This window comes from Apteryx mantelli, chromosome 14 (genome assembly GCF_036417845.1).
Source record: "Apteryx mantelli isolate bAptMan1 chromosome 14, bAptMan1.hap1, whole genome shotgun sequence".
NCBI lineage: Eukaryota > Metazoa > Chordata > Aves > Apterygiformes > Apterygidae > Apteryx > Apteryx mantelli.
Genome location: NC_089991.1, coordinates 2,680,696 through 2,706,304, shown reverse-complemented (window position 1 = coordinate 2,706,304; position 25,609 = coordinate 2,680,696). Strand labels below are relative to the sequence as shown.

Genomic DNA, 25,609 nt, shown 5'->3' with positions numbered 1-25,609 from the left:
TCTGTCTAGCCAGTACAATCAGAAATCTAAAAAAACCCGACATCAAGTGATTCATCTAATCAGCTGGCAAGATCTTAACTAGTACTGAAGTGCTTCTTGAGCATGGCACTACCCCACCTTTTCAAACACGAGTTAACTGCGAGGAACTTTCTTCTTGCCCTGCTTTTGCAGTGGGGCCCCTTTCAGATCACACAGGCCGAAGGCCTAACAAGCGGAGATCCCAGTGGTAAAAAAGGAACCACGTGATTCACTCACTACAGCCTCTCTTCAAAAAGAATTTTAATTTAGAGGAAGGAGTTGAAATGCTGGAAGGGGAACAAAGAAAGTGACTGTTCCGAGGGCAGCTTAGTGAGGAACAGAGACCGCAGGCCATCCGCAGAAAACTCGTGCCATCCCTGGGCGAGGAAGTGACTTTGCAGAGCGGGAGGAAGCCGAGGAACAGACTGGCTGCAGTGGCCTCGTGAGCTCCGCCAAGGGCAACGCAACCTTGCCATGCCGAGTGTTCAGAGTCAGTGCAAGATCCCAGCCAAGAGGGGAGACACCAGTACAAAAGGCACTAAGGGTGACCCTCATCCTGCATACATAGCTCATTTCATACCTCTACCTCCTTCTGAAAAAATAAAGAGAAAACAAGTGAAGGGCTCTTCTGCTCCACTGTAGATGTTCCTCATTCCACATGTGAGGGGAAGAAGCCAAGGAGAAGCCCTAACCTGAAGGCTAGGCAGGTTGCATTCCTACGAGGGCAGAGGAACTTCCCAAGGCACAAGGTCAGGTAGGCACAAGCACCCCAACAACTGTCGAGTGAAGCGTTGGGTCACTGGTAGTTCTCTGTGTTTGCATGCCTGCATGCACTATAGCGGTACCGATCCAAATTAATTCTCTGGGATCACACGGTAATACAAGTAAATAACAATCACCAGCTGGACAACTGAAAACCTCCCGCTGATCTTCTGAGTTACACTCTGCTCTTCCAGGCAGTGTAATGTCGTCCTACAGATCCAGCTTGCAGCATTGCCTAAATTCAGACCCAACAAATTAAGCGAGGGACATACAAAACTGACTATACACAAACTGCCAGCAAGTGCTCATAACAAACTAGAGCTAAGGGAAATAAATTTCCCCCATCTCTCTCAGCTTTATTAACCGTAGCTCTCAATTTGTTATTTTATGGGGTTTTGTATTACAAGGTTTGGGGACTGACATACAATTTTCAATTATCACTTTTAGCAGCAACACTTACTCCTAGTTGGAGAAGCATTCAAACTCTTGGAGACCTACAGAGAGGTGTAAAGGAGGTCTTAGAGGAGGGCCCCTTTAGCAGAAAGCGCCAAGACTTTCCCCATGCTCCCGAGTTGCTTAGTGGAACCTATTAGACTATGTTTCTGCTTCCAAGATGAAACTTTACTTAAAGCATTGGAAGGTATGTAAAAGCTCAGATGACAGGAAATGCAAAATAGAATTTGGCAAAAAGAAGTGCGTTAGAAAAATAGCAATGTATTACAAAATACAGGCCAAAGTCATCGTAGCAAGAGAAAAAAAAATCTGAGCATAATTTGAAGGGAAACATCTATTAAAACTTGCTAACCTCAAGCTAATTAATAAAACCAAAAAGCTAAAAACTCTTCCAGTGATATTACAAGAAAGACAGATTTAAAAAAACTTAAGGAACATTAAAGGGGAGAAACAGGCTTAATAAAAAGGCAAGAACATTTCTGATGTTTAAGAATTTGCATACGGAGTCTTAAAATAATTATGTGACAAAGAATTTTTAAATTCAGTAGTTAACTGGAACTGATGAAAACCTGGAGCTGTTATAAAATTAAGTCTAGCTAAAGTTCTTCTTGAAGATAGATTTTGAGGTTGTATTCTAAAAATTTTACAACCATTGGTGAAAGACTTGCACAATATCAAAACACAGTATTTCATTAATACTAGTTTTTGGTCAGACTGGCTTGACTCATTAACAGCTCTGCTGAGGAATAGCTTTGAAAAGCTTTGTGAGGTGCTGCCAGGCTAATAAATTTGCTAGCTATATTGTTCAAAGACTAACATGGCTTGATAGGAGATTTGATTCTCTCTGGCTCAGGCAGGCTGTGCACAAAGTTACCTTCTGTTGATACAGGCAGAAAAGCCTTTGACTGGGTGGAGTGGGATATTTTTGTTTGCTGTAAAAGGTAAATTCAGTAAGAATTTGGCAATAGTTTTTTGTTTGTTTGTTTTTTGTTGTGGGGTGTTTTTTTTAGCTCTCTCTCAAACTTCAGGGCTAATGATACTACAATGTCCAGACACCACTAGCTCTAAACGCCTTAAACATCTAATAAAGCCATACTGTAAAAAACGGACAGCAACATGGCATTCATTGCTGATCACCCTGCTCCAAGCCCAGGAGGAACCACCACAGAATAGTCCCTTTAATAATACCATGTCATTTTCGTCATCCACGCCAGCACCTTTACAAATACTGTGAAAACTTATCAAGAAGTTTGTGGGTAAAACTGACTGGAGAATGAATGTAAAGACGACTTTCGTGTTCCTCCTTTACCTTACTTGAACCTCCTCCTTAAAAAGTACCCAGCAACATCTCGTTAGATGTCCCCACGTCTCTCTGCAGCTAATTTCAAACTAAAATAAATTAGCTCCTGATTCAAGAAACAATTATGCCTTTGTAAGAAAGCATATAGCAGTTTCACTGTGCAAGAATAACAGGTCTGCAGATGAACTGGGCTTGTAAAGCATCTTTGTATCATGCTACCATTTCCAAATCTAGTTTTATCCCAATTCCCTTGCTGAATCTAGCTGACAAAATTTATGCGAAAGGAAACAACTCTCAGGATGCTGTTTAAAGTCATTGCCACAGAGAAGAGAATGAGTCTGGGTTGATGGGGGATACTTGCCTAGACAGATTTCAGGAAATACTACTTTGCAGCCACCCTTAGGCCCTTCATACCTTGGGAACCTGGCAAACTGTTCTCAGTAAAGGGGCAGCACGTATTACAGAGACTCCAAGAAAACATGTTTCCAGAATAACTGAAAATGACCGTCTCCATGTACAAAGAAAACAACATTTAAAGTTACTTAGTCCTGTATCTTCCCATTTGGAAAACTGCATTCTCCCTCAGAAATACTTAGATAATGAAAGCAAACCCCTAAAGGAAGAAGGTGCACAGAAATACTCCATGCTGCTGGTAAGACCAGAAACTGGAAGGGGTTCTTTCAAGCTTGAACAACTACCACGCAGCTGTACCTCTACAACAGGTGCTTTAACTAGAGCAAAACACAGTTTGCAAACATATGTGGAATGCCCCTCAGGCTGAGATGATTCTGTAGAGCTCCCTCCATAAAACAAGACACCGAAACTTTTATAGAGCTTTAGTGTAACAAGAACTCCTGATTAACGTTCCATCTGTCCCCCAGCTAGCTGGTAAGGATGTCTAGATATATAAGAAAAACAGTATTCAAAACTTATGTACAGGGTGGAAAGGAACAGTGCTTCTCCCTCCTACACAAGACCCCAGAACGTATCAGTCCCATCACTCAGTATTACAGGGCAATTTCTCTCTCTCCCTCTCCAACACACACACTCACACTCCACAGGTTAACAGTGCTGCCACCCTAATTAGGATCTCAACGAACTCATTCTCAGGCAAACACTCTGCTGCAGCTCCTTACAGTTCAGTTTGCCACTGAAAATACTGTCCATATATTTAATAATTTAAGGAGCAACATATCTTAACAACAACAACCCGAACAAAAGATATAAAACCAGAGGCCTCTCAGTAATCAGTTTAATTTATGGAGCTTTGGGCTCATTCTGTTGAGCGCATTTTGAAGACAGAAAAGCTAACCGAGTTATCTGTGTTTTATCAGCTCCCTCTTCTCCAAAGCACTGTAGTGTACCACTAGAAATCCACAAAAGAAATACCTAGTCTGTAATTGGTATTTTTGGCAGCCAATAATATAAACACACAGGGGAACATGTCATGTGTACATGATATTCAGCAGAAATGTGCAGCTTATTCTGCCTAGTTAAAGGAAGTTTTTCTAAGATTGCTTCCATTTTGCTGGGGAAATCGATTAGAAAATTCTGTAACAGGGTTCATCTGATGGCTATTTAAAAATTTATATACGTTTTAGACACACGTACAACACAATTCATATGAACAGCTGTAATTGCATCTTTACTACATGAATACTTTGATTCTAAAATTCTAGAAAGCAAAACAACAGAATGTTTATAATTCTAATAACAACAACAGCCCAGGCTTGAGTTCAGCTAGTCCTACACCCTGCCACCAACAGCGCCTAATGCCAAATGTTTCAATATGGCCAAGAGATCCTATTTATAGAAGAAGTTACCCTCAGGGAAAATGCACTCACGTGGGTATGATTTGCAGTAGCCAGAGGTTATTCTATACCTTAGAACACAAGGATTTGTTTGCTTCTTCTCTAGAATTTTTGCAGGTGTTTCTTTTAAACACATTTTTACTATTAAAACTGTGGATGTCCTTGCTAGCCACACCAGTACCTATTCCTTCTCGGAATACTGCTATCTTTTTTGACCTAGGTGGCCTCCCAGTAAGCTCTCAAAACTAGTTGTGCATTGTGTTAAAATAAATTTCTGTTTTCTTCCAGGACCTTTCAAATTTCCAACCCCTGAGCTCCTACAGTAGGAAAAGGAGTAAATGGAAGCTCCTGGTTCAAGGATTCTTCATGCCACTCCCCGTTCTCTCTGTCCTCTCATCATGTTGGCTACAATCTCAAAGAAGTCTAAGGGAACTGGGTGTCAAAATTTCACTGCAGGCCAGTGTTCATTGGCTACACAAATCCTAGTGCTCTTCTGAAAACCCTCGCTCACCTCTCAAAGATAAAAAGAATACAGCTCAGAACTGAAGCAGCTTACATTGCTGCATGAAGTTTGAAATGAACAACATTTTTATATGAAATTTTGTATTATTTTTGTTTTATGCAAAGTATAATAACAAATTTGAATTTGATACAATAACTTAATTCCTCTATACAATTTAACTTATTTTAATGACACTTAAATATACTGCATTCTTTTATATCTTTCTGTACTGAAGATAATGAACTTATTAGGGTCTCCATAATTTCTGCAAAAAAATTTTACTCCTTTTTTAAGATGTACAGAGTGATTTCATTCTAAAGGCCATGTCTGCCAATTGTCCTCAGTTAAGTAAAAGAGCTAGAATATTAACATGCAGTGCAGCTACTGTGATTTCCCAAGACTGCTTTGGAAAAATAAACTGCTCGTATATAGAAAAATTTGACAAACTAGGACATTACCGAATACTTTGCAGGCTAACTTATCGGTCACATCACTGGAACTCTTAACCTTGCTAGCACCCAGTTCTGAAAGATTTTCCATCGTTTGGCTTGACTAACCCTCACAAAATTTCACACCCCCACAACATGGAAAAGATTCTGGGAGGGAAAAAAGGGAAAAGTAATGTTTTATTGAAACAGTGCGAGTGCAGATAAGTAAAATTTACACCCTGGTAAATTTTCACAGTAAGCCTGACTGAAATGCAAAATATATTCACAGTCAAAAAAAAGGAACAAACAACAAAATCATCCTTAAATGTTCTGCTGTACTGATATAATTTCCAGAGTAGTTGAGCTTTTGTCTCTAAATACTTTAATCCTCTAACATATTAAGTGAATTCATGTATTTTTAATGGTTGTTCCACCTAGTCTCTTCAGTAAGAGTACCAGTTTTTCAAAGTGAAGATAATCAGAAATACCAGTGCTCAGAAAAGTTGGAAAATGTTCTGCTTTTTAGAATATAAATAACAATTGCCCTCAGTTAAGAGCTACAATATAACATGCAGTATATCTTGTACGATTTCCTAAGACTGCTTCTGTAAACTGCTTATATATAGAAAAGCTTGACAAACTGGGACATTACCAAATACTGCACAAGCAATTGGCAGATAATAACAATAACACAAAAATAGCCTTGTATCACTGAAACTGATGAGACTGTTGCCCTCAGTTTTACCTAAAACACAAGAAACTAAAAATCCAGAATGCTTGTTTCCCGTTTCTAAAAATCCAGAATGCTTGTTTCCCGTTTCTAAAAATCCAGCTGTAATAAATAAGGGTCTTTATTTTGCGTATTACCCAGAAGTTTCACCAGTAACTGATAAGACCATACATAGTGAGATTAACTAAAGACCTATCCCCATTTGGAAAACGAAATAAGTTAAGCAACATGCCTAAAGGGCGTCTGTAATGGCCTTAAAAATAATACTTGAGTCTTGCAAATAAGAACTGCCAGCATCCTCTTTGGATTTTATACAAGTGAAACAGGACGACGCTGTAGAGGAAGGTAAGAGCAGACAGAGTGTCATATCATTTGGAAAGATCACTTCCAGTCTGGCACAGAGCGATCTACGTTAAGAGGAAGAAAAGACATTGGAGAGTACTCACTTTCACTTCTTTCAACGCAGGTGTGATCCCCACATTTCTGCCCCAGGGTCTGCATTGCAGCTGTTTAATTAACCACCGGTCTCCACACAAGCTCATCATTAAGAAGTGTCTTGGCAGAGTGGGAAACGCACAGCAATTACACACGACAGCCCTGGTGCCCTCTCCCAGGCAAGAGGTCAGATCCCAGTGGGAAGCTAATTTAGAAAATAAGACAACCTAGCCACGATTTAAGAAGTTTTGCCTCTTGAAACATATCATCCAAAAACAGAAGCAAGCCCCTTCCTGGTAAATGACAGAGAGGTGTGAGCAGCTATGATCAGCTTCTTGCCCAGTGAAGTCCAGTTACAGCACTGGACTTCGTGTTGCGTCCAACAGCGTTTTCTGAGCGCATAAGGACACAAAGGATCCATCAGTATTCTGTGAAATAGCGGCGTTGAAGTTACCGTCCTATTTATCGCCTAAAATGTTTCCTGAAATTGTATCGCTGCAGTCAAAGAAATACGCAATCATACAAAATTAAGTCCATCAGTCAGATATCCCCCTCTTCACAGAGCAACCCAAAGGCCGATCGTTTGGCAACAAGTTTCAAGACACTGGTGAGGGAGGGGGAGATCGAGGCGTTATGTTAGAAGTGTTTCAAGAAGCGTGTATTTCTTACTAAAGCAGCATAGGGGGTTTTTTGCGTTCAAGGCGCAGCCTCTGCGTGATTTTTCAGGTTGCCTTTTCACCGCTCCCGCCAAGACTGGGACGACAGAGGCGCTGCTCGGTACTGTTTCAGAGCCGCAAAAAGCTACCTGTTTCCGAGCCGACGCTCAAGCGCAGCCCTCACACCGCGCCCGGGCCCTGACAGAGCGGGGGGGGGGGCTAAGGGCGAGGCAGCGCGGACCCCCGCGGCTCCCCGGCCCCCCCCCTCAGGCCCCCCCCCCCGGAGCAGAGAGCTCCCCCTTTTCGGCCGGACCGCGGCCGGTCTCACCGCTGACCCTGCGCCCCTCTTGGCCAGCGGCGAAAATTCCGCGTTTTTCCCCCCCCCCACACACACATTTTCACGGCTGTTCCCGCCTCTCCCCCCCCCGCCGAGCGGAATGGCGTCTCCCCCCCGGGCCGCAGCCCTGGGGGCCGCTCGGTACCGGCCAGAACCGGCAGGGGGGCGGCCACGCCGTGAGGAGGAGGAGGAGGAGGCCGCGGGAGGGGGGGCGTGAGGAGGCGGCGCGCGCGGGGGGAGGCAGCACGCGCGGGGGGGGGGGGGAGAAGCGCCGTGAGGCGGCGGCGGCGGCGCGCGGGAAGGGGGGGGGGAGAAGCGCCGTGAGGCGGCGGCGCGCGGGAAGGGGGGCAGCGCCGTGAGGGCGCAGCGCGGCGCCCCCGGGGCCGGGGGGCGGAGGGGGGGGGCTCCCGGCCGCTTCCCCCCCCGCTCCCCTTCGCGGAGCGCGGCGCCTGCGGAGGGGCAGCGGGGGCCGCCGGCCTCCCCCCCCTCCTCCCTCTCTTCCCCCCTCCGCGGGCGGGGAAGTCGTCGGCAGAAGTTGGGGGGCCGCGGAAGGGGGCGGCGGCGGCCGCTCACCTGAAGACGCAGTCGTCGCGGGAGTCCCTGGCGGGGGAGATGAGCCCGTGCTTCTTGTTGAAGAGCTTCTGGAAGAGGGTGGGCGGCATGGTGGGGCGCCGCGCTGCCGCCGCTGCCGGCCCCTGCCGCCGCCGAGGCGCTGGGCTCCGCGCAGCGCCGTCCCCTCGCAGCGGCTAGTTCCGCCAGCCCGACTCCATTCGGTGTCACAGTCATATGACAGAAATTAGTCACTCGGCGCTGCCAGGAGGGGAGGGCCGGCGGCGCGGCGCGGGGCGGGGCGGCGCGGGCCCAGCCCGGCCCGGCGGGACGCTGCGCTGCGCTGCGCGGGGGGACGCGGAGCCCGCGGCGGCGGGCGCTGAGCTGAGCGGAACGGAGCGCGCGGCATCGCCGCCGCGGGCGCAGGCCGCGCTTTGCCTCGGCGCCTCCCGGCCCCGGCTCGGCGGCGGCGGCGGCAGCCCCCGCGGGCGGGAGGCGCGGGCAGGGCGGCGGTAGCGCGCTCGCCTGCCTCGTTGCCCCCGGGCGCAGGGGGGGCGAGGGGAAGACAAGGCAGGCCGCCGGCTCGCCCCTCGCCGCTGCAGCGAGCGCCCCGGGCGCTGCCACCTGCTTCCCGCTGCAGCCTGGCGCCGAACTTTTTCTACCCCCGACCGAGGGAACCCAGCCCGTCCCCTTCCCTCCGCCCCGGCGGCTCTAAGCGGGTCTCCCGCGGCGCGGCCGGCGGGGAGGGGGGGGGAGGCGGCCGCCCGCACCGGTGCGCATGAACCATGGGGCTGCCGAGCGCCGGCCGGGACGTGGCACCCACCGGGGGAACCCGCGAGAAACACAAGCAGGACATCCCCCCCTCAAAAGCACCCGAAGACAAAACAAAACACAAAAAACTCCGCTAGCTTTTATAAAAAAAAAAGAAAAAGAAAAGGATCTACGGGTTTTGCAAAGCTGCTTATTAGCAAACGCTTAAATGAGACACAAGTTACAGTTAACGTTCTCCTTCAGCATCTGAGACAAGGCACTATGCAGATACAACACTGCTAGAAAGTTAAATGAGTTTAAAACTGACTAAAGAAGAGTGAAGGCACTCATCTGCTTTCCCTAGAAAATGGGATTAAACTAAAACAGCATGTGATATAAGATTAGTTTAAGCAGACTTTTTAAAGGGATAATTTAGCAAGTGTAACGTACATGCTATTTATTTTATATATTTTTATATTATATATTTTTATATATGTATATATGTGTGTGTATGTGTATATATAAATATATAATGACACCTCACAATCAGCCAGCTGTAAGAACTCTTTTTTTTTCAACCACTAGAAGTTGAGCATAATTATAATAGAAAATAGGAATGAAAAGTGTAGATGCATCTTTTTCCCTGGTTCTGTTTGGGGGATAGGCCTAGCCTGCTATGGATAGATCTTTATGGATGAATCCTTTCACCATGTAAAAGCCAGCTAGCTTCAAGCTGGGCATAAAAGTACACTTTCAAATTTAAAAAATCCTCATAAATAGGGAATCCTACCAAACAGCAGAATTTGGGCCAGAAAATACAAATGAGTTTAATAGTTGCACAATTTATAGTACTGAAGAGAATTTAACCGTCTTAAGTGTATTAAAATTCAAGCTGATAGAGTCCATTTAAAACTGAATATTAATCTGTTCCAAAGCTCCTAAATTAACAGCAAGTGTTTCTTATAGGCTTGATTAAGATAACTTAATCAGGGAATGGAAGGGAGGATAGACAGAGAAACAGGGATAAATACAAGTTTAATAGTCCATTCTCCTGTAAAAATTTCCCTGTAGGCAAATCCTCATACTTAGGCAAAGAACATTAATTTCAACTTATCTGTCTATTCACTATGCATTGCCTTGGGCCCCAAACCTGTACTTGCAACCTTTACAACAGATAGAGCCATTTGCATGTAAGGTCTTTACACTCCGACAGCTGGTACACATACCCCTGGAGTACTCCAGGGCATGAAGCAAACATCTCTCAGTCCCTCCAAGCACTTTAAGTTAAGATCTCCTAAAAGTACAGATAACAAAAATATCTGAAAATGTTAATTAAAAAACTCTTTAATAGGTTTATGTACAATACATACTCTAAATATGCAACAACAACACACATTTCCTAGTGATAAAGTATTAACACAGTTCTTGCATAGACTGGTTCATTTTAAGTGATTCCATTTAAACCATTAAGACCATCATGTCTAGATCTGTGACACAGCAGCCCCATTGGCACTGACCGGACTCGTCTCCTGAATCACTGCACAAATAGGCTCTTCTGTGCTACCCGTCAAATGGCTGTGACCCATAACCTTTATCCACTAATATGGAAAAGCCAGTTTCCACTTCGAGTGAAATTTTATATGCAGTCATTCTTCAGTTTAAAACCAAAACATGGGAAAATGCCTACCCTTTGAAAAAAGCAGAACAAGAGTAGATATTGTTGTGGCCTCAAAACGAATAAAATTTCCTTCCCTGGGGCAGAGAGCTAGCCTAGTAATTAATTATACTTTCTCTAAGAGTCAGACAAAAGCTGAAAATAAGCAGCGCTTTCATAACTAAAGGGAAGGACAAGAGAGATCATGGTTCATGATATTTCTGTCCTCCTATATATTCCCATCACACTGAGAAAACAAAAGCAAAACTTGGCAGTTTTCAGGCTGCTACACCCAAGGCCACATTTACAGACCATGTCGCTTGTCTTGTACTCCCCAGTCAGTTTGTCAGTATCAGTCTGTTTCTTATAGAGAGACTATAAAATGCTTTGGGGCTAAATAAGTGGTTTTTTTCTAGGACTCCTAGAATACCCTTAGAGTAGATACCTCTTTTATTCTGGATCATCCTTTAAGTGTGAAATGTTACTTGAATAGGCATTGTAATCACAACTTATTAGATACACAGCTTTAAGCAAAATAAAAAGTTAAGTCAAGGTGCTAACCTCTATCACCTAGGGGCTCTAGATTCTTGCATACTTAATTACTAGCGGCTTAGCATTTGCAGGAACAAGGATATTGGTAATTAGAAGCATTCCCAAGAGGACTCCAACGAGTTACTGGCAGAACTCACTCTGCTAATGCTTAAAGGAAAAATAATTTAATGGCATCATTTTTAACCTTGAGCCATATAATATGTTTATACAATACCTGTTTATAGACTGAAACTAACAGAATATATTTGCATCTGCTTCTACCCCAGAGCAATGGGAAAGGTTCAGGGTCTGAACTTTCACAGGTACTTCCAAATGTAGTCAAACTAATTAAAGTTTTGGATTTTATGTCTTCTTGACATGCTCATTTTGGAATACTTTCCAGGGCATGAGAATTCTGGCTTATAATATTGAGAAACAAATTCAGACTTTAAGAGGTCTGGAAAGCAACACTATCATTTTAAAACATGGAGAAACTTCCTTTATTTCTACAAAAGAGTCTGAGTAAGGATTGTTGTTAGCGAGAACATTCTAGGGATCCAAACTCCTTTGGTCTGCAATAAATGCAAGTGGAGAAGACTATACTCTTGTCCGTGCTTTTTGTTGAGGCATTCAGCACTCTTTTGAAGAATGACATTTATAGATTAACAATCCACAAACTGAACTCAGAGCATTGGAAATCTAACCTATATACCAAGTAACATGAACAGTAACTTGAAAATCCAGAATGCCAATATCCAGCTCTCGAGATAGTTCAGGTATGTCAGCTTTTTTCTTCCCCTTGTATTCAGGTAAGGCACCTACTTGCTCTGCACAAGTCTTGAAGACACAATGACAGCTCATCTTTCATTACCACCTAGGCCTTCTGAGCCCTCCTCTCTCCTTATCCACGGGGCATCAAGCCAGCCTCTCTACCAAGAAGTTAATTGTGCTACAACACAATATAAGTGACAAAAGGAGCACTTCGCCTGCAACACAAATAAGGCTCAAGAGACTCTGTGGAGGTCCATTGGTATGTAAGCCTCAAGTCTGCACTAGAAAATAAAGAGTTTATTAGGACCATTGATATGTGACATACAAAGTGCAGTGGCAGGTTGTAAACTTAATAGAAACTTAAGCCAAAAGCATGAAGAGCTATATCATATTACTGTAGTGAGACATGCATTCTACTTGATGGGTTTTTTTGTTTTGTTTTTTTTTTAAGAAAAAGTTAAAGGTAGCAGGAGGCAAGAAATGACAAGAAGTTACAGATAACCAAAACAAATACCCCAATACCAGGGATTCTGGGGGTGACTGAACGCACTTGGGCTGAAGGTGAGCTGGGTGGAGATAGGTGGGATTACAGAATAACCGAGATGAAATGGGAAGACAGTGACTGGGCACTGTATATGATGCTAGTGCTGATCATAAGTAGACAGCTGTACTGGGATGATGGTAGGGCAAAGACCACCTATCTTCAAGATTATCAATCAATTTACATTAGAATACACAAAGTCTTGTATCCCCAAGTTCTGCAGACTTAAGCATGCAAGTAGTTTAATGGTAGCTTAATATCCTGTACTGACTTCTGAGTCACTGAGAGCACATAAATGCTTTACATTTACATTTTCAGGACATATAGTCCTGAAACTTTATGCCTTTATGAACAATGTTAACACTTAACTCAAGTAGAGGTCACATCTTTAAATGCCTATACTACTAAAGAAATCTAGAAGTCTTGGCATAGCAAGTGCCAAAAGTAATTCCATCAACACAATCTGTTCTGCTGCCCTTGAGTCACAATTTAAAAAAAAAATTAACTAACTAAAGAATCATCTTTATGGAGTACTTATAGAACAATGCCCAAAAAGAGATCTAGTTGCTTGTACAAAAATTTTAATATTAAAGTGCTCAAGAAAAGCATTTACAGGCTTACTACACAGCATTATACTAAGTTTCAGACAGTGTATAAGCCAAAAAAATTCAGCCAGTAATTCTTCTTATTGTTCCCATTTCACCTCCCTGCCACAGAAGCAAGACCCTTTTTCTTCTGTTGACTCTTGCTGAAAACCAAAAATCTCATATATGTTTATTGTAGACCCAATTTTTGGTACTTGTAATAGTATCTGTGGAAAAAAAGTGATAAATTAAGTATTACCAATAAAATTGCACATTCTCAAGTGTGAGAGAAAGCTCATTAATCTGACAAGCTGTTTAGATCCTTAGGAGAAATCCATGTTATCATTTGTTTGGAAGAATCTGGATCTTGTAAGGTCAGTTGCTAGTAAGACAAAAAAAAAACAGAAAAAAAACAGTAGTTTTGAGTGTGTTTACATTCCTACTGAAAAAGGATATCATCTGTAAGATTCCTTGAACAGAGATAGACACATCCAGCATACAAAGAACCTCCCCTTTGGGGAGTCTTAGTTAATTCCAGATTCCCAGGCTCCTCCAGAGACATAGTAATAAAAATACAAACTTCTGTTCTGACAATACTTGCTGATTTCTGAACTTCACTTGCCTATCAAATATGACCTATGTTCTGTATTATCCCAATTCTCTTGGGCACAAGACTTAACATCCTTGTCAAACTGAGTTCTTCTGTACAAAAACATCAAATGTGTGTCACGAGTTAACACATACACACACTTAAGAGCACTTCCCTGCACTCTAGATACTGTGTGTATTCAATCTGTGAAAATATATGAGAATATCTGGACCTAGGAGCCTGCAGTTCCATTGAAAATTTTTTGTATATTCAGTATTTTTGAAACCTATTATGTTTATATATTATCTCTGTATAAAATAGCATTAATAATTAAAATAGCATAAGTGACCAATAAATATAACTTGCAGAGTATTTGCACACATTGTCTGCAAAAAACTAATTTAGGAAGAGATACGCCATCCAGTGGCCCACTAAGAAACTTCAGGAGAGCTTCAAAGGAAGGGGATTTCACTGCCTCTCTTTATGGCAGTGATCAGACAGTTTTGTACATAGTCTCATTTTTTGTACATTGTCTCATTTTTATGTTTAACAAAGATCTAGGAAGTGAAGACGGGAGCTCCCCCTATGTTACTTAGGAGTCTCAGAAGGAGAAAAGAACAGAAATCTTTAGACAGATGCTGACAACCTTTAAAGAAAAAGATAACCTATCACATGAACTACTTTCAGAGAAACAAATCCGGATAATACAGAGTTCACAGTTTAACTGAGAAAGATGTAAGAACCACCAGCGGCTGAAAGCTGAAGTCTGACATGTTCACCCTAGAAATAAGGCGCAGAATAATAATTTGCTAAACAAGCTGATCTCTTTTCTAGGAAGTCTTCATACCAGCACTAAGCCTCGAAGTTGTATTAAGGAGTAACTTGAAGAGGTGTAGCTATTCCCAGAAAAAAAATTAAAAAAAAAATCCCTGTACAGGATTCAGCAAGTGGCATCTGTTACAAGGAAACACTCCACAGAGGTTTTTCAGTATCCTGTGTAACAACATGGAGACTGAAGCTAACATTAGGGGCAGGAAAGAGTGTTGTTTGAATAGAAATAATTCAGCAGACAACTAAATGCATCAACCAGCTGTTACCTTAACAGTGCCAACCGAAAGTGACTTCTGTGATAGTGAAACAGAAACATAAAGGCTTTATAAAGAAGTTCAGGTGTCAGCTAAGTATTTAGCAAAACAGGTTATGTTCTTATTGACTGGGTAGCAGGAGATGAAGCTTCAGGTACTTAAAGACAAGATAAACAGATAACCAAGATGGGTAGGAACTTATTGGCTTGCAAAGGCAAAAAGGTCTTATTTTAATATAATCTTCCTGTCCATACTGGGACACTTACAGGCCAGTCAGGGAAACAAAGATTCGTTTAACTACAGTCAGATCCAGGCATATGGACAGTTTGGTGAATTCCTCCTCTACTATTTCACTGACACACACATAGCCTTTACACTCCTAGGACTGTATGATTTCATATGTTAAAGATCCTTAGAAGAAAAAATGTTAGTGTAGTTTATGAGTGAAGTACTGTTGCTCAGTAGCAGGAGAATATTAAGTCAGAAATTAAAAGTTTTCAGGGTGTTTTACTCTTTCACCCAGTGATTTTTGCAGATATTCAGACTTAAAAAAAAAAAAAAAAAATCCTTACACACTCAAATAGCCAGTTACCATCTGCACAGTGGACCGGTTCTATATTCCATTACCTTCGGGCACTCGTTTGGGAAGGCAGAACGCACTTCTGTTAACCGGAATTTGGTGAAGCCTGGAAGACCTGTGAACTGGTGAAGTTCTAACAATGGAGCAGATTTCTTCTCTGTTATGTGGAGGCTGAAAAGATTAATGACATTTAATTCACACAACTATTCACACTGAAGAAACAGTCTTCTAGCTTTTTTCTACGGAAATTCAAAAAAAATGTGGAAAAAAGATGACATACAGATTTCAAGGGGTATCATTAGAAAATATTTAAGACTACTCATGTACACTTAATATGCTATAAGAAAGGGTGATTGAAAGCTTCAAAGCTTAAATGTTCTCTTCAGCTGTGTGTAATACTGTAAGGCTTGAATACATTGTACTCTGCAAACTAGCATGCCAAAATTGGATTTAAAGAGTGCAATAAAATTAGAACCTGAAAAATATTCTTTTCTTCTGGTCTTTGAGGAATAATTTCTGAGCTCAGAGACGCAGGAACAATTTCTTCTGAATTTACATATGGACCTGTTGTATTCAGGAATAAGTCTTCCCCAGATGAGGCTTTCCACACTGGTGACAAGCTAAGCTACAGTTCCGTCAAAATATAAAACACACAGCAATAACTGCCCAATTAAATAACAGGCAATAATTCAAACTGGCTAATATTTGTTGGCTCATGCAACAGATGTTCTATTGCTTCAAAAACACGATTTAGGACTTGAGTCTCCTAATCCTAAGTGATTATTATCTTTGGCCTATAGCAAGACACTGATGTTTTTCATTTGTTAATCTAGTATTCATAAATTAAATTTTGTTTGCAGTAATATATTGAGTTTTACAACACTTGGAAAGCCCATATGTTTTCCCTCCAGATAGATTGCTTAATCTAGCACCAGTTTATGTATTGAAGCAGTTTCCCTTTCCTCCAAAACTACACAGTTTGTTAAGAACCATGGCATAAAAGTGACAGAGATGTCTCTTCTATCCCAGCATGGAGAGAAGTGGTAGTACTGATAAATAAATGCCAGTTTGGATTCTTTATCAAGTTTATCTGGGATGACGACACAATGGAAGTAAGGCTAGTAGGTGATTTTTTTTTCTTGATCACAAGTAGTTTTAAAAACACAGAATAGATACTCCCCCCTTTTTGTTTTAAACTGTCCAGCTGATTGAATTTAACACATGGTTTGCTTGGCAATTGTATTATAACATAGGTATAGCCAGAACTGAGGTGTACCATGATGACTAGTTTGTTTGGTTTTAATCATTAAAAAAGGATCAAGATTGACACTCACATCTAGCTCTACAGGCTGAGCATAACCAGGGTTTTTTAGCAGGGCTTTGTTATTCTCCACGATCAGCATGGTGGAACTCATTTGCTAAACAGAAACAGAATTTAACATCAGTTTCAAACTCTGTGCTGTTTATTACTAACTCCTACAGTATTCCCATGGTAGGGAATATTGCTTATAAGAGCTCCATTACAAATTATTATCAGTTCTTAGAGTTTAAGTACTGAATTCCAGTATGTTTACTTTGTCTCATGCTCTTCAGAATTAAGACAAAGAATCAATATTTTATAGCACAGAAAAGACCTATTTCAGGTCACCATTATATCTAGGAGATAAAACACTTTCTAATATTTCTCATATTTAATTGCAGCTTCTGTTATCAGTCAAAATTCTCACCTCAATTCTATGCCTTTGTTCATCAGTGGAGCACAGGGGAAATTCTTACCAGAGCATCTGGCTGTTTGGATGGCAGTACTTGTGCTGTCAACTCCACTGATTTGGCTGAAGTGTTTTCTGGGGCAGATTCAAGCTGGCTGAATGACGATACATCTTCTTCTAAAGCACTAGAGAATTCAGCTTTTTTCTTGCACTTCAGCTTTTTGGGTTTAGTGGTTTGATTGTCAGGCTAAAGTGCGAAACAATTACACTTCTTGTTATAAAGCGAGCCTTTGCAGTCTGCTAAGTACTAACAAAGAGACACTGTCAGACTAAGATCTACGCGATCGGTTTGGTACCACTAAAACAACTGGTCTGAAAAACATTGAGCTTATGGGGTACCCATGACTCTTACTGCTATCCAGAGGCATGGGCAAGCTATGTCTTCACGCTCTTTACCACTGTCTGCAGCCACCTCTTTCACGCAAAAGAACCAGCACCTACACTCCCAGGTGCAGTCTTTCACCCGCGTGAGGATGCAGCAAGTCATTTCTGTTTCAACCTAGCTGTTATATTATTTATTAAAAATCTTTCACCTTTCTTTCTGGTCCTATCGGTGAAGAACAGCGCATACCAGCTTTTAGGTCTGGAGTTCTCTCTCTTGCAGTTGTAATTTTACAGACTTGTTTCCCTGTGATAAATTTCCAATAAATTAATTAACTTTAATACAAAGACCACAGCTATTCTCCAATCCATATCTTACAGGATTGTACATATAAACACTTACTCCCTTCAACACATGTAGCATTCCTCATCTCCCTCCTTCCCAACAGGGCAGCTTTATTCCTCTCCCTTTCCTTGAGGAAACATGGTTGTTTATTAATCTTATGCTCACCTGGTTATTTACTACTAGACACACATACTTTGGGAGCAGAGAAATTACATAATCACAGCAGTCTTTGCCAGTGGCAACTTCTGCTGCTATTACAGTCCAAATTAAGCAGGGGAAAATTATGTGGTACCTGGGCCACAGCCAGAACTGCATCAGGCACAGTTCAGAACTGCAGTTGCATGAGGGACTTCTGATAGTACTTGTGAGGGCTGATAGGAACTACGCAAAAGTAAGCGGCATGACTCAAACAGTTCCATTCCTGGATAAGTTAAACAAGAAAAGCTAATTGTGTTTTCATTGAGCATTACGTGTGATTACATGGAATAATACAGTTTGTGGTTTGTGTCTTCTCCTAACAAGTTAGTGGCTGTTACAGCTAAACCAGGTCTTATTTAGAGGACAGATCTTAGATTCACGCTTCCCTTCTAGCCACTGTTGAGCTTAACCTATGCCAGGGGGACAAATGGCCAAGTGGAAGGCTGGTTCTGTTATTTTTCCATCATTTAAATTTGGTTAGAAAATTCTGTTATCTTAAAGCTAATACAACTGTTTTAGGTCATATTTTACCTGCTAGAGTAGTTGAAACATTTAATGCTGAAGAACTGTAATTGCATTTTGATGGTTTATTTCTAGAAAAGGAGGGGGGAAAAAAAAACTACTTTCAATGAAGATTGTTAAAATTCATAAAAACAACATAAAACAAAATCATATAAGAATTATAGACTGAATGAAAAGGGATAAAGCTTATCCTTAAAAAAAGTGTTATTTAGCTTAGTCAATCATACTTCACAGTTTTCTGACAGTTTATCATCAAGTCACATCGCTTATTCTGAAGATACTTGGAACTTAAAAGCTACAGAAGACAGTCACTAAAGTAAAGTGCTCTACACTGAAAAATACGAGAACACAACATATTTAAGGAAGACGCAGGGGAAACAATTTAGGATCACAGAAAAATTCAGATTGAATTCTGTAGAGATTTGTGACATACTAAGACTGGTATGAATGAAGCATTAATGGAAATGTCTACGACTGGAGGAAGCAGCAGAACAGGGGTTAAGAGAGAGGACACCATTCCTAGGAGAAAAGCTGAGAAATGTTTGTTTTTATGTCAGGACCAAAAGGCTTGCGCTGTGACAAGACCAGAGTATAGAAGACTTGCCAATGGAAGACCAAGCATTCTGATAAAACCACAGCACGGATGACCGGCCAACAGAAAACCCTGCATCCTAACAACCGGAGGATGGCAACAAGGTTGCCACATATCGCATACACCATTCCTCTTCCCGTTAGCCCATCCAGAAAATGGGCATAAGAAGAAGACAGACAGTGGGCAGAACCTGACCTAAGATTTAAGAAGGCTGAAATATGCATGCTGCTGAGGCAAAGTACCACCTCATAATAACTGATAACTCCTAAAGGATATAAAAGATCTGTCCAAAAACTGCTTTTGTCATGGCCAAACCCAGAACCCTAGAGACATGATGGCGACTTGGCAGCAGGCACCTCTCATCCCCTGTATTACACAAGCAATCAGTCCTGGACAGACCACTTGGGCGCACATACCCTGGTGCTTGTGAGTGAATGAAATCAGAAAGGGAATGAGTGTGCGTAAACTCAACTTCTTTAGAAATTTCATAAACAAATATCACAATATCACCTCCCCCTTCCATAAGATCTTCCACTGAATTTTGCTACATTGATTTTTCTACAGCTGCAAGACTAGGACAGAAGTCTGTAAGACAAACTCCCCCCTGCTTGTCTCAGTGCACCATTTTCAGCGAAGTCAGTGGGGACACAGGTAGCTGAAACTCACCAGAAGGGTTTGCAGGATCAGAGGTTTATTCATACCAGCCAAAATACTGCTTAGAAGAGGAAAAACCTGAACATTTAGGTATGTCAAAGATTACCTTCTAGTGTATTGGTCTTGAAAATCCTCCAGCATAGGTTCTAAAAAACATAAAAGCTAAGCTTTAAAAGAAAAAGCTAAGCAGGCCTGACAATGTTTTATTGCACACTAAATTATAAAGCAAATATTAGAAGTAAACAGAACACTAACAAGGAGCTGTTTCCCATCACACGGAAATGCCTTAAAATGACAATCAGAAACTTTGCAGAGGTTCTTTGCACTACAGTGAAATATGTTTACGCATATGTTTTGAAGTATTGTAGAAGAGAATTACCTAATATTGCTGACAGATTTGAGATCTGTGGCATCTTGTCTATGGTCATTGCTTTGCTGGAGTCCAGGAGAGTTGAGTTCTTATATTTGACACAGTCCTCAGAGAAAAGGTTACTTCTGTCTGGACATAGAAGAATTATTCAAGCTTTGACCAAACTGACAGCAATCACATTTGCAAGACAGAAACTTTAGAACAGAGGAAAAGCATTGCCCTGTCCAAAGAGTTGCAGAAAAGTTTGGGAGGAACAGATGGCTGAAAGCAGACCAGTTGGCCATCCCCAATAAACAGTTTGTGTCAACTGGAAATACTTTAATTTTACAGTATGATTCAAATTACACCAGGAACTGATTCACCCTGAATTGGAGAACCAGATATACAGATTCCATGTTAAGCACAGCTTGGCTGAAGGCAAAGATCTGACCTGGTGAGCCAAGCCAACAGAAGCCATTAGTCTTCCTATTGTACATAGGTGGACTATCATTTCTAATTCAAATAGAGCCAAAACAAAACAAAACAAAAAAAGAGAGAAGTCTCACCTGAAATATCTTCATCTCTGAATGTTTCAGGGGATGACCAATTGTTCATGCTGTCATTAGAGCCTGTGTTATAGTCTGCAGTGGAATCTACATCTAAACACTCTAGTAGAAAGGTTGAAACACCTGTGGGAAGAGTCAATTCTGTACCTACAAAAAGAAAAACAAAACATAGTATACCAAAAAAAAAAAAAAGGATCATCTTGTACAAGCCACAGTGATTTCTCTGTCAGTGGGTCTAAGTTCCACTCCTGTGCTGAGCTGAATATTGTCAATTCAGTATCTTATACTAATTCACAATACACTTAAAAAAAAATCCAAAGGCGCATCCTGAAGTCTGATTTACACCACAATAAGCTAACAGGAGATATCTTCCTTGTCCAAGGTGCACTAAAATGCCTGACAGGTTTAGCCTCTGATAAGAGAATTCTCAGCTAGGTTTGTTTTAAAAGTGCAGGTTTTGGTAAACACAAGAACCCATCTTAACAAATAGCTCTGTGAACAATAAAACCAAGATTACATGGTTTCCCACAGACTGGCCTCAAGGCTCTCAGGTCTGTTATGGGATGTATTCACCTTGCAGCCTTCCTCTCAGTATGGAGTATTAATAGTCTTTTTCTTCTAATGAGGAAGCTAGGCAGTTCTCTCAACAGATTTTCAAATACTCAGACATGGCCACAGAAGTTTGAGCTCAGTAACTTCTCAAAAGTTTCTACCCTTAAATGTAGGGTAATAACCACCTGCTTGGAATTATTATTGGAATTATTATATGCTGTTTGGGCTGCCTAGTGTCAATTCATTAAGTTTACTGAACAGTATTTTCCATTTCAAAGGTTGTAATTCATCATTTTGAAAGTGTCTCCAAAAATAACTGCTGTGCCAAACAGTTCCAAAAATAAGGCACCAATTATACCAGAAGTAAAAATAGAGTTTTCCCTGGAAAAGTCAATAACAGAAAATAAAGACTAAGTAGTACTCTATAATCTTTACCAATAAATAACACCACAAGATTACATCCTTACATGAATGAATCTGAAAAATAAATACAAAGAAGTAGAAAACTAATTTTGCGAATAGCTAAGTAAAAGCAAGATGAGTTACTTTTTTTCAAAGGCACTTTCTAAAAGCAGGGTATGGACCACGCACATGCTGGAATAAGAGGCAGAAATCCAACCAGAGCCTTTACTTTTTGATAACCTGGCAGTCCAAACGAGTACAAGAACAGCACACAAGTTAGAGTTTCATTGTAAGACCAGTACTTTTATAGAACTGTCATTAAAATCCATTACAAGTTATACTCACTTGAAGTCACTTCAGCATTTTTCAAACTTTCTTTACTTTCAAAGTTGATTACTGAAGATTCCTAAAATTAAGCATCAGATGCAAACAACTTAAGGAAATTGGATCTAGATAAAGAAATCCGGTTAAATATATTCCTACATTACTCTACTAGACACTCAGCAACCTACTGCTGTGTACTTCATCACTTAAATCTGCTGTTCACAGCATAATTCACACCACTGTTTTTCATGCATCATTAACAAATCTGCAATCCGACTTAAGAGTTCTAAAATCCATAATGAACATCCATTGATTTGATCCTAGTCTTTGCTGGGTGAGACTGCCAGTGAAGGCATACTGCTATCAAGAGAAGTTATATATAAGACAGCAGTCCAGTAATGCCTCTCCCCATCTTTTGTTTGATTTTCAGTTAGAAGCACAATTCATGCTGCTCCCTTTCAGAAGCCCAGAGCGTTCCTGTAAATACAAACAGCTTTATGGGGTTTAGGTATTATACACCATGAAACTAAGCGTTTCCAGAAAATGTGAATAATTGGTGAAGTCTAAACAAGAACTAATATTTTAAAGAAAAATAGTTCCACATCAATTTTACTTAAGTCAGTTGCTGTATCAGATTTTAGTTCTAACATATCCAACGAACTATTTTCTTGCAATTGCAGCACTGTCACCTAACTCTTCTGCTCAGTCATCTCAAAATACTTTGTTACAGTTGTACAAATATGAGGACCAGCACAACAGTGACTTGCCAAAGATTAAACAGTAGGCCTGTGTCTGAACTAGAGTTAAGCAGTTCTCTGGAACCACAGTCTAATGAGCTATATACCACACAACACAACTGCTAAGGCCTTTCCTCATTAAGGATAATTAGTATTGAAGTACACTACCCTGCTTCCAATAGCTCCAATACCTTTTATTTTGGCCAAAAACACAGGGGAAAAAAGCACCAAGCTACAGGATCAAGTTCAGCCTGAAAAAAATATATGCATGTGTGCACGCATAGCTCACAGGAAATTCTACTTGAGTAGAAAAAGAATTTAATAAGTAACTGACATCCAGTTTTTGATTTATCCCCCACAAATTATTAGCAGATAAAGAACCAAATAACATTATAACCTTCAGCAGTACAGTGCTTTCTCCTGTTTTCTCTTCAGTTTCTTCTATGTTGGTCACCTCTTTGACATGCACTAGAGTGCTGCAAATTGAAAGAACAGAACAGAGCTAAGCTCAATACAGAGCCACATTATCCTATAGGAAGCCAACAAAAATGACAGAAGTTATGTTTATGAGATGTCAACAAATAGTCTGACAAACATCAATTTACCAGGAATTCAGACTGTACATCTCCAAGAGACATCTCATGCAGGCAAAACGATGTTAACTACTAGCTAGTGTTAATAACGGTGTATTTGAACGTGTTCTAACAGACCTTTGATTGGATGAATGGGTCGCTTCAAGCTTTTCTTTAATTTTTGGTAAGGTTTTCAGACTGGATTTTCCCTTCAGACCTAGAGAAGAGCAAGTATTTAGTTAAGTAACTTTAGTTTTAACATCAACAGTTAGATGATTATTTCTAATAGGGCACCTTTAACTGTTCTCTCTCTTTCATGCCCATAACAAACTTTGACCCTAATACCACAAACATCCTAAAGTCTGAATCTGGCTTATTATTTCTACCGAGCTTCGTTTATCAGAATATCAACAAGGACAACAATTAGTAGACTTTGAGCAATGCTTCAGGTGTTTTAGAAATCTGTTGATTAAAAGGAAGATGACCTCCTTGGAAGTGACCTTTACTATATATACACCAAGGCTTGAAGATTTTAAATGGAGTTTATCTGTAGTATCACAAACATTTCTACATAGATGGGTCATCACTGCATGTCACCTCAAACATGAGATTACCAGACACTGCGTGAGCAGAAATCATCCTTTTTCCAAGATGCAGCTAAGCATTAAGAGCAAGCGGACCTCAGTGGCTGCTGGTTGTACCAGTCAGGATGCAAAAGTACTAAACACCTGCAAGTAAGCGCAGCAGCCAGCAGAGCAGGATCAACGCAGACGCCAAGGTTCACTGCACGCTGTTACAGTATTTTAAAGTCTCGCCTTTAGGGGACAGACACCTCCCACACTGATCTTCCCCCTTTACTACAGCAAGTTACACCACCAGTGTCAGCCTTTACCTCAGCGCCATACCTTCTCCTCCGACCCCCCCCCTTTTTTTTTTTCCTTTTGAAGCCTCCAATTCCTAACTTGAGAGCAGCTAAATTGTATTCAGCTATAGGAAAGACTGGTCCTTTTGCGGAATAACTTTATACAAAGATTTAAAGCATCCTCCCAAAGGCAGCCTAGGGTTTTGCCATGTCTTCTCTAAAGGGACTAATTAGCCAGGAGGAAAAAAAAAAAAAAAACACAGAATTGGGAAAACCCCTATTTATTACTAACTGATGACTAAAACAGAAGAAACGACCCCCAGATGCCAGCTCAGCTGCCTCCTTTCTCCACATCACAGGAGACCCGGTTAACAACAGCCTGCTTTAAAACCTCGCGCAGGTTCAGCTAAGTTTGGATGCAGGAGGCAAATAAAATATGAGCCAATGCACAACTGCGGGGAAGACGCTCAAGCTGCACAAATTTCAGACTTCAATTTTTTTTTTTTAAGGATCCTTCTCCCGAGGATAAGGCTCTTGAGCGGTATCCCTGCTGCCACTTCTCAAATTGTCACGAAAACAAAGAAACAAAACCCACGCTGCACAAAACACAGCACAAGGCCCTGCCGAGCCCGGCCCAGGAACACCGGGAAGGGAGAGGCGCTTACTGCTCTGCTCCAGCCCCGCGGCGCCGGCGCTGCCGAACAGCCGTCGGCGGCAGGGCCGGAGGGCGCCGGCCGCGCTGCCCGCCCTGCTCCGGGCGGCGGCGGTGGGGGCCGCGGCGGCCGCCCCCGGCAGCGGGGAAGAGCGGCGCTTCTTCCGCGGCGCCTTTCTGCCGCGGGCGCCGGGCGGCCATTTGGGCCGCTCCATGGCGGAGCCGCCGCCGCCGCCGCCCCTCAGGGAGCAGGCGGCAACGCAAGTCACGGCGGGGAGGCGCCGCGCCCTCCCCCTCCCTCCCGCCCCGCGGCCGGCCCCAACCGCCCCGCCGCACCGCGCCGCGCCGTTGGGGCCGGAGAAAAGGGCGGGAAAGGGGCCGCCCGCCACGGAAGCCCCGCCCCGCGCTGCCGCCCGCCCGCCCGCGGCAGGGGGCGCTGCCCGCCCGCGGGGCGCCCTGAGGTAGCGGCGGCGGCGGCGGCGGCGGCGGCCCCTCCCGCGGCCCGGCCATGCCCGGCGCCGCCGCTGTGTGAAGGGAAAAACGTGTGTCCGCGGGCCGGCGAAGGCGGGCGCGGCGCGGGGAGGGCGGCGGGGGAGGCTGGCGAACGGCGGCGGCGGCTCCTTCAGGGAGGCGGCGCGGCTGCCGGCGCCCACCGAGGGGAAGGGATCCCCTCCCCTCCCCCCTTTACCGTTATATCAATTAACACGTCTGCCTTGAGGAGCTTTGTGCTGAAAGAGCGTGATATCGGTACGGCGCAGCCTCCACCGACCCTGAGCAGCTCACGGGAAGGCCGAGGAGGAAAAAAAAAAAAAAAGATTTAAAAAACGACGGCGGGCCACTTCGCTAACGACCGTTTTCCTTAAACGAGACAAGCACCGGGCAGAGGTTTCTGAGGAAAAATGTGTCATCTGGAAGCGTATCGTCTCCCGTGAATAATCCCGCCTTGTCCCACTCTCCCCCCCGGGGCCTGTGCGGGGGGGCTGCTGGATATCGCTGTTTGGTTTCGCTCTTTTTGACTAATAAACGTGCATATAGATTTATAATAATACTTTTTGCAACCCAAACAGTGTACGTTATACTCCTTTTACTGATCAGACCTTGTTAGTCCTTCAGCTTAAGTTCAGA

At 42.5% G+C, this 25,609-nt stretch overlaps 2 protein-coding genes across 3 annotated transcripts in view; both read right to left on the bottom strand.

The window, feature by feature from the left end:
* FNIP1 (folliculin interacting protein 1) overlaps window positions 1-8,158 on the bottom strand; it is a 71,010-nt gene extending 62,852 nt beyond the window's left edge. For both annotated transcript variants that reach the window (XM_067305069.1, XM_067305070.1), the window contains exon 1: window positions 8,006-8,158. In XM_067305069.1, the coding sequence (XP_067161170.1) occupies window positions 8,006-8,094 (89 nt within the window). In that variant the 5' untranslated portion in view covers window positions 8,095-8,158. The remainder of the gene's footprint in view (window positions 1-8,005) is intronic.
* A 1,901-nt stretch (window positions 8,159-10,059) lies between these two features.
* MEIKIN (meiotic kinetochore factor) lies at window positions 10,060-24,699 on the bottom strand. Its single transcript, XM_067304731.1, has 14 exons — window positions 24,498-24,699; window positions 23,109-23,187; window positions 22,796-22,874; window positions 21,683-21,743; window positions 20,384-20,530; window positions 19,848-19,967; window positions 19,575-19,614; window positions 18,232-18,293; window positions 17,369-17,463; window positions 16,843-17,022; window positions 16,401-16,484; window positions 15,542-15,691; window positions 15,114-15,237; window positions 10,060-13,039 (listed from the first exon to the last, which is right to left on the bottom strand). The coding sequence occupies exons 1-14, from the start codon at window positions 24,697-24,699 to the stop codon at window positions 12,993-12,995; spliced, it is 1,470 nt and encodes a 489-aa protein (XP_067160832.1). The 3' UTR covers window positions 10,060-12,992.
* Window positions 24,700-25,609: the final 910 nt, after the last annotated feature.

Excerpts from the sequence above, each read along its gene's own strand:
- MEIKIN (XM_067304731.1), bottom strand. The coding sequence starts at position 24,699 with ATGGAGCGGCCCAAATGGCCGCCCGGCGCCCGCGGCAGAAAGGCGCCG. Across the intron at positions 22,875-23,108 it reads ACCCATTCATCCAATCAAAG|CACTCTAGTGCATGTCAAAG; the intron begins GTCTGTTAGAAC and ends TTCAATTTGCAG. Across the intron at positions 19,615-19,847 it reads AAATCTGTCAGCAATATTAG|AACCTATGCTGGAGGATTTT; the intron begins GTAATTCTCTTC and ends TATGTTTTTTAG.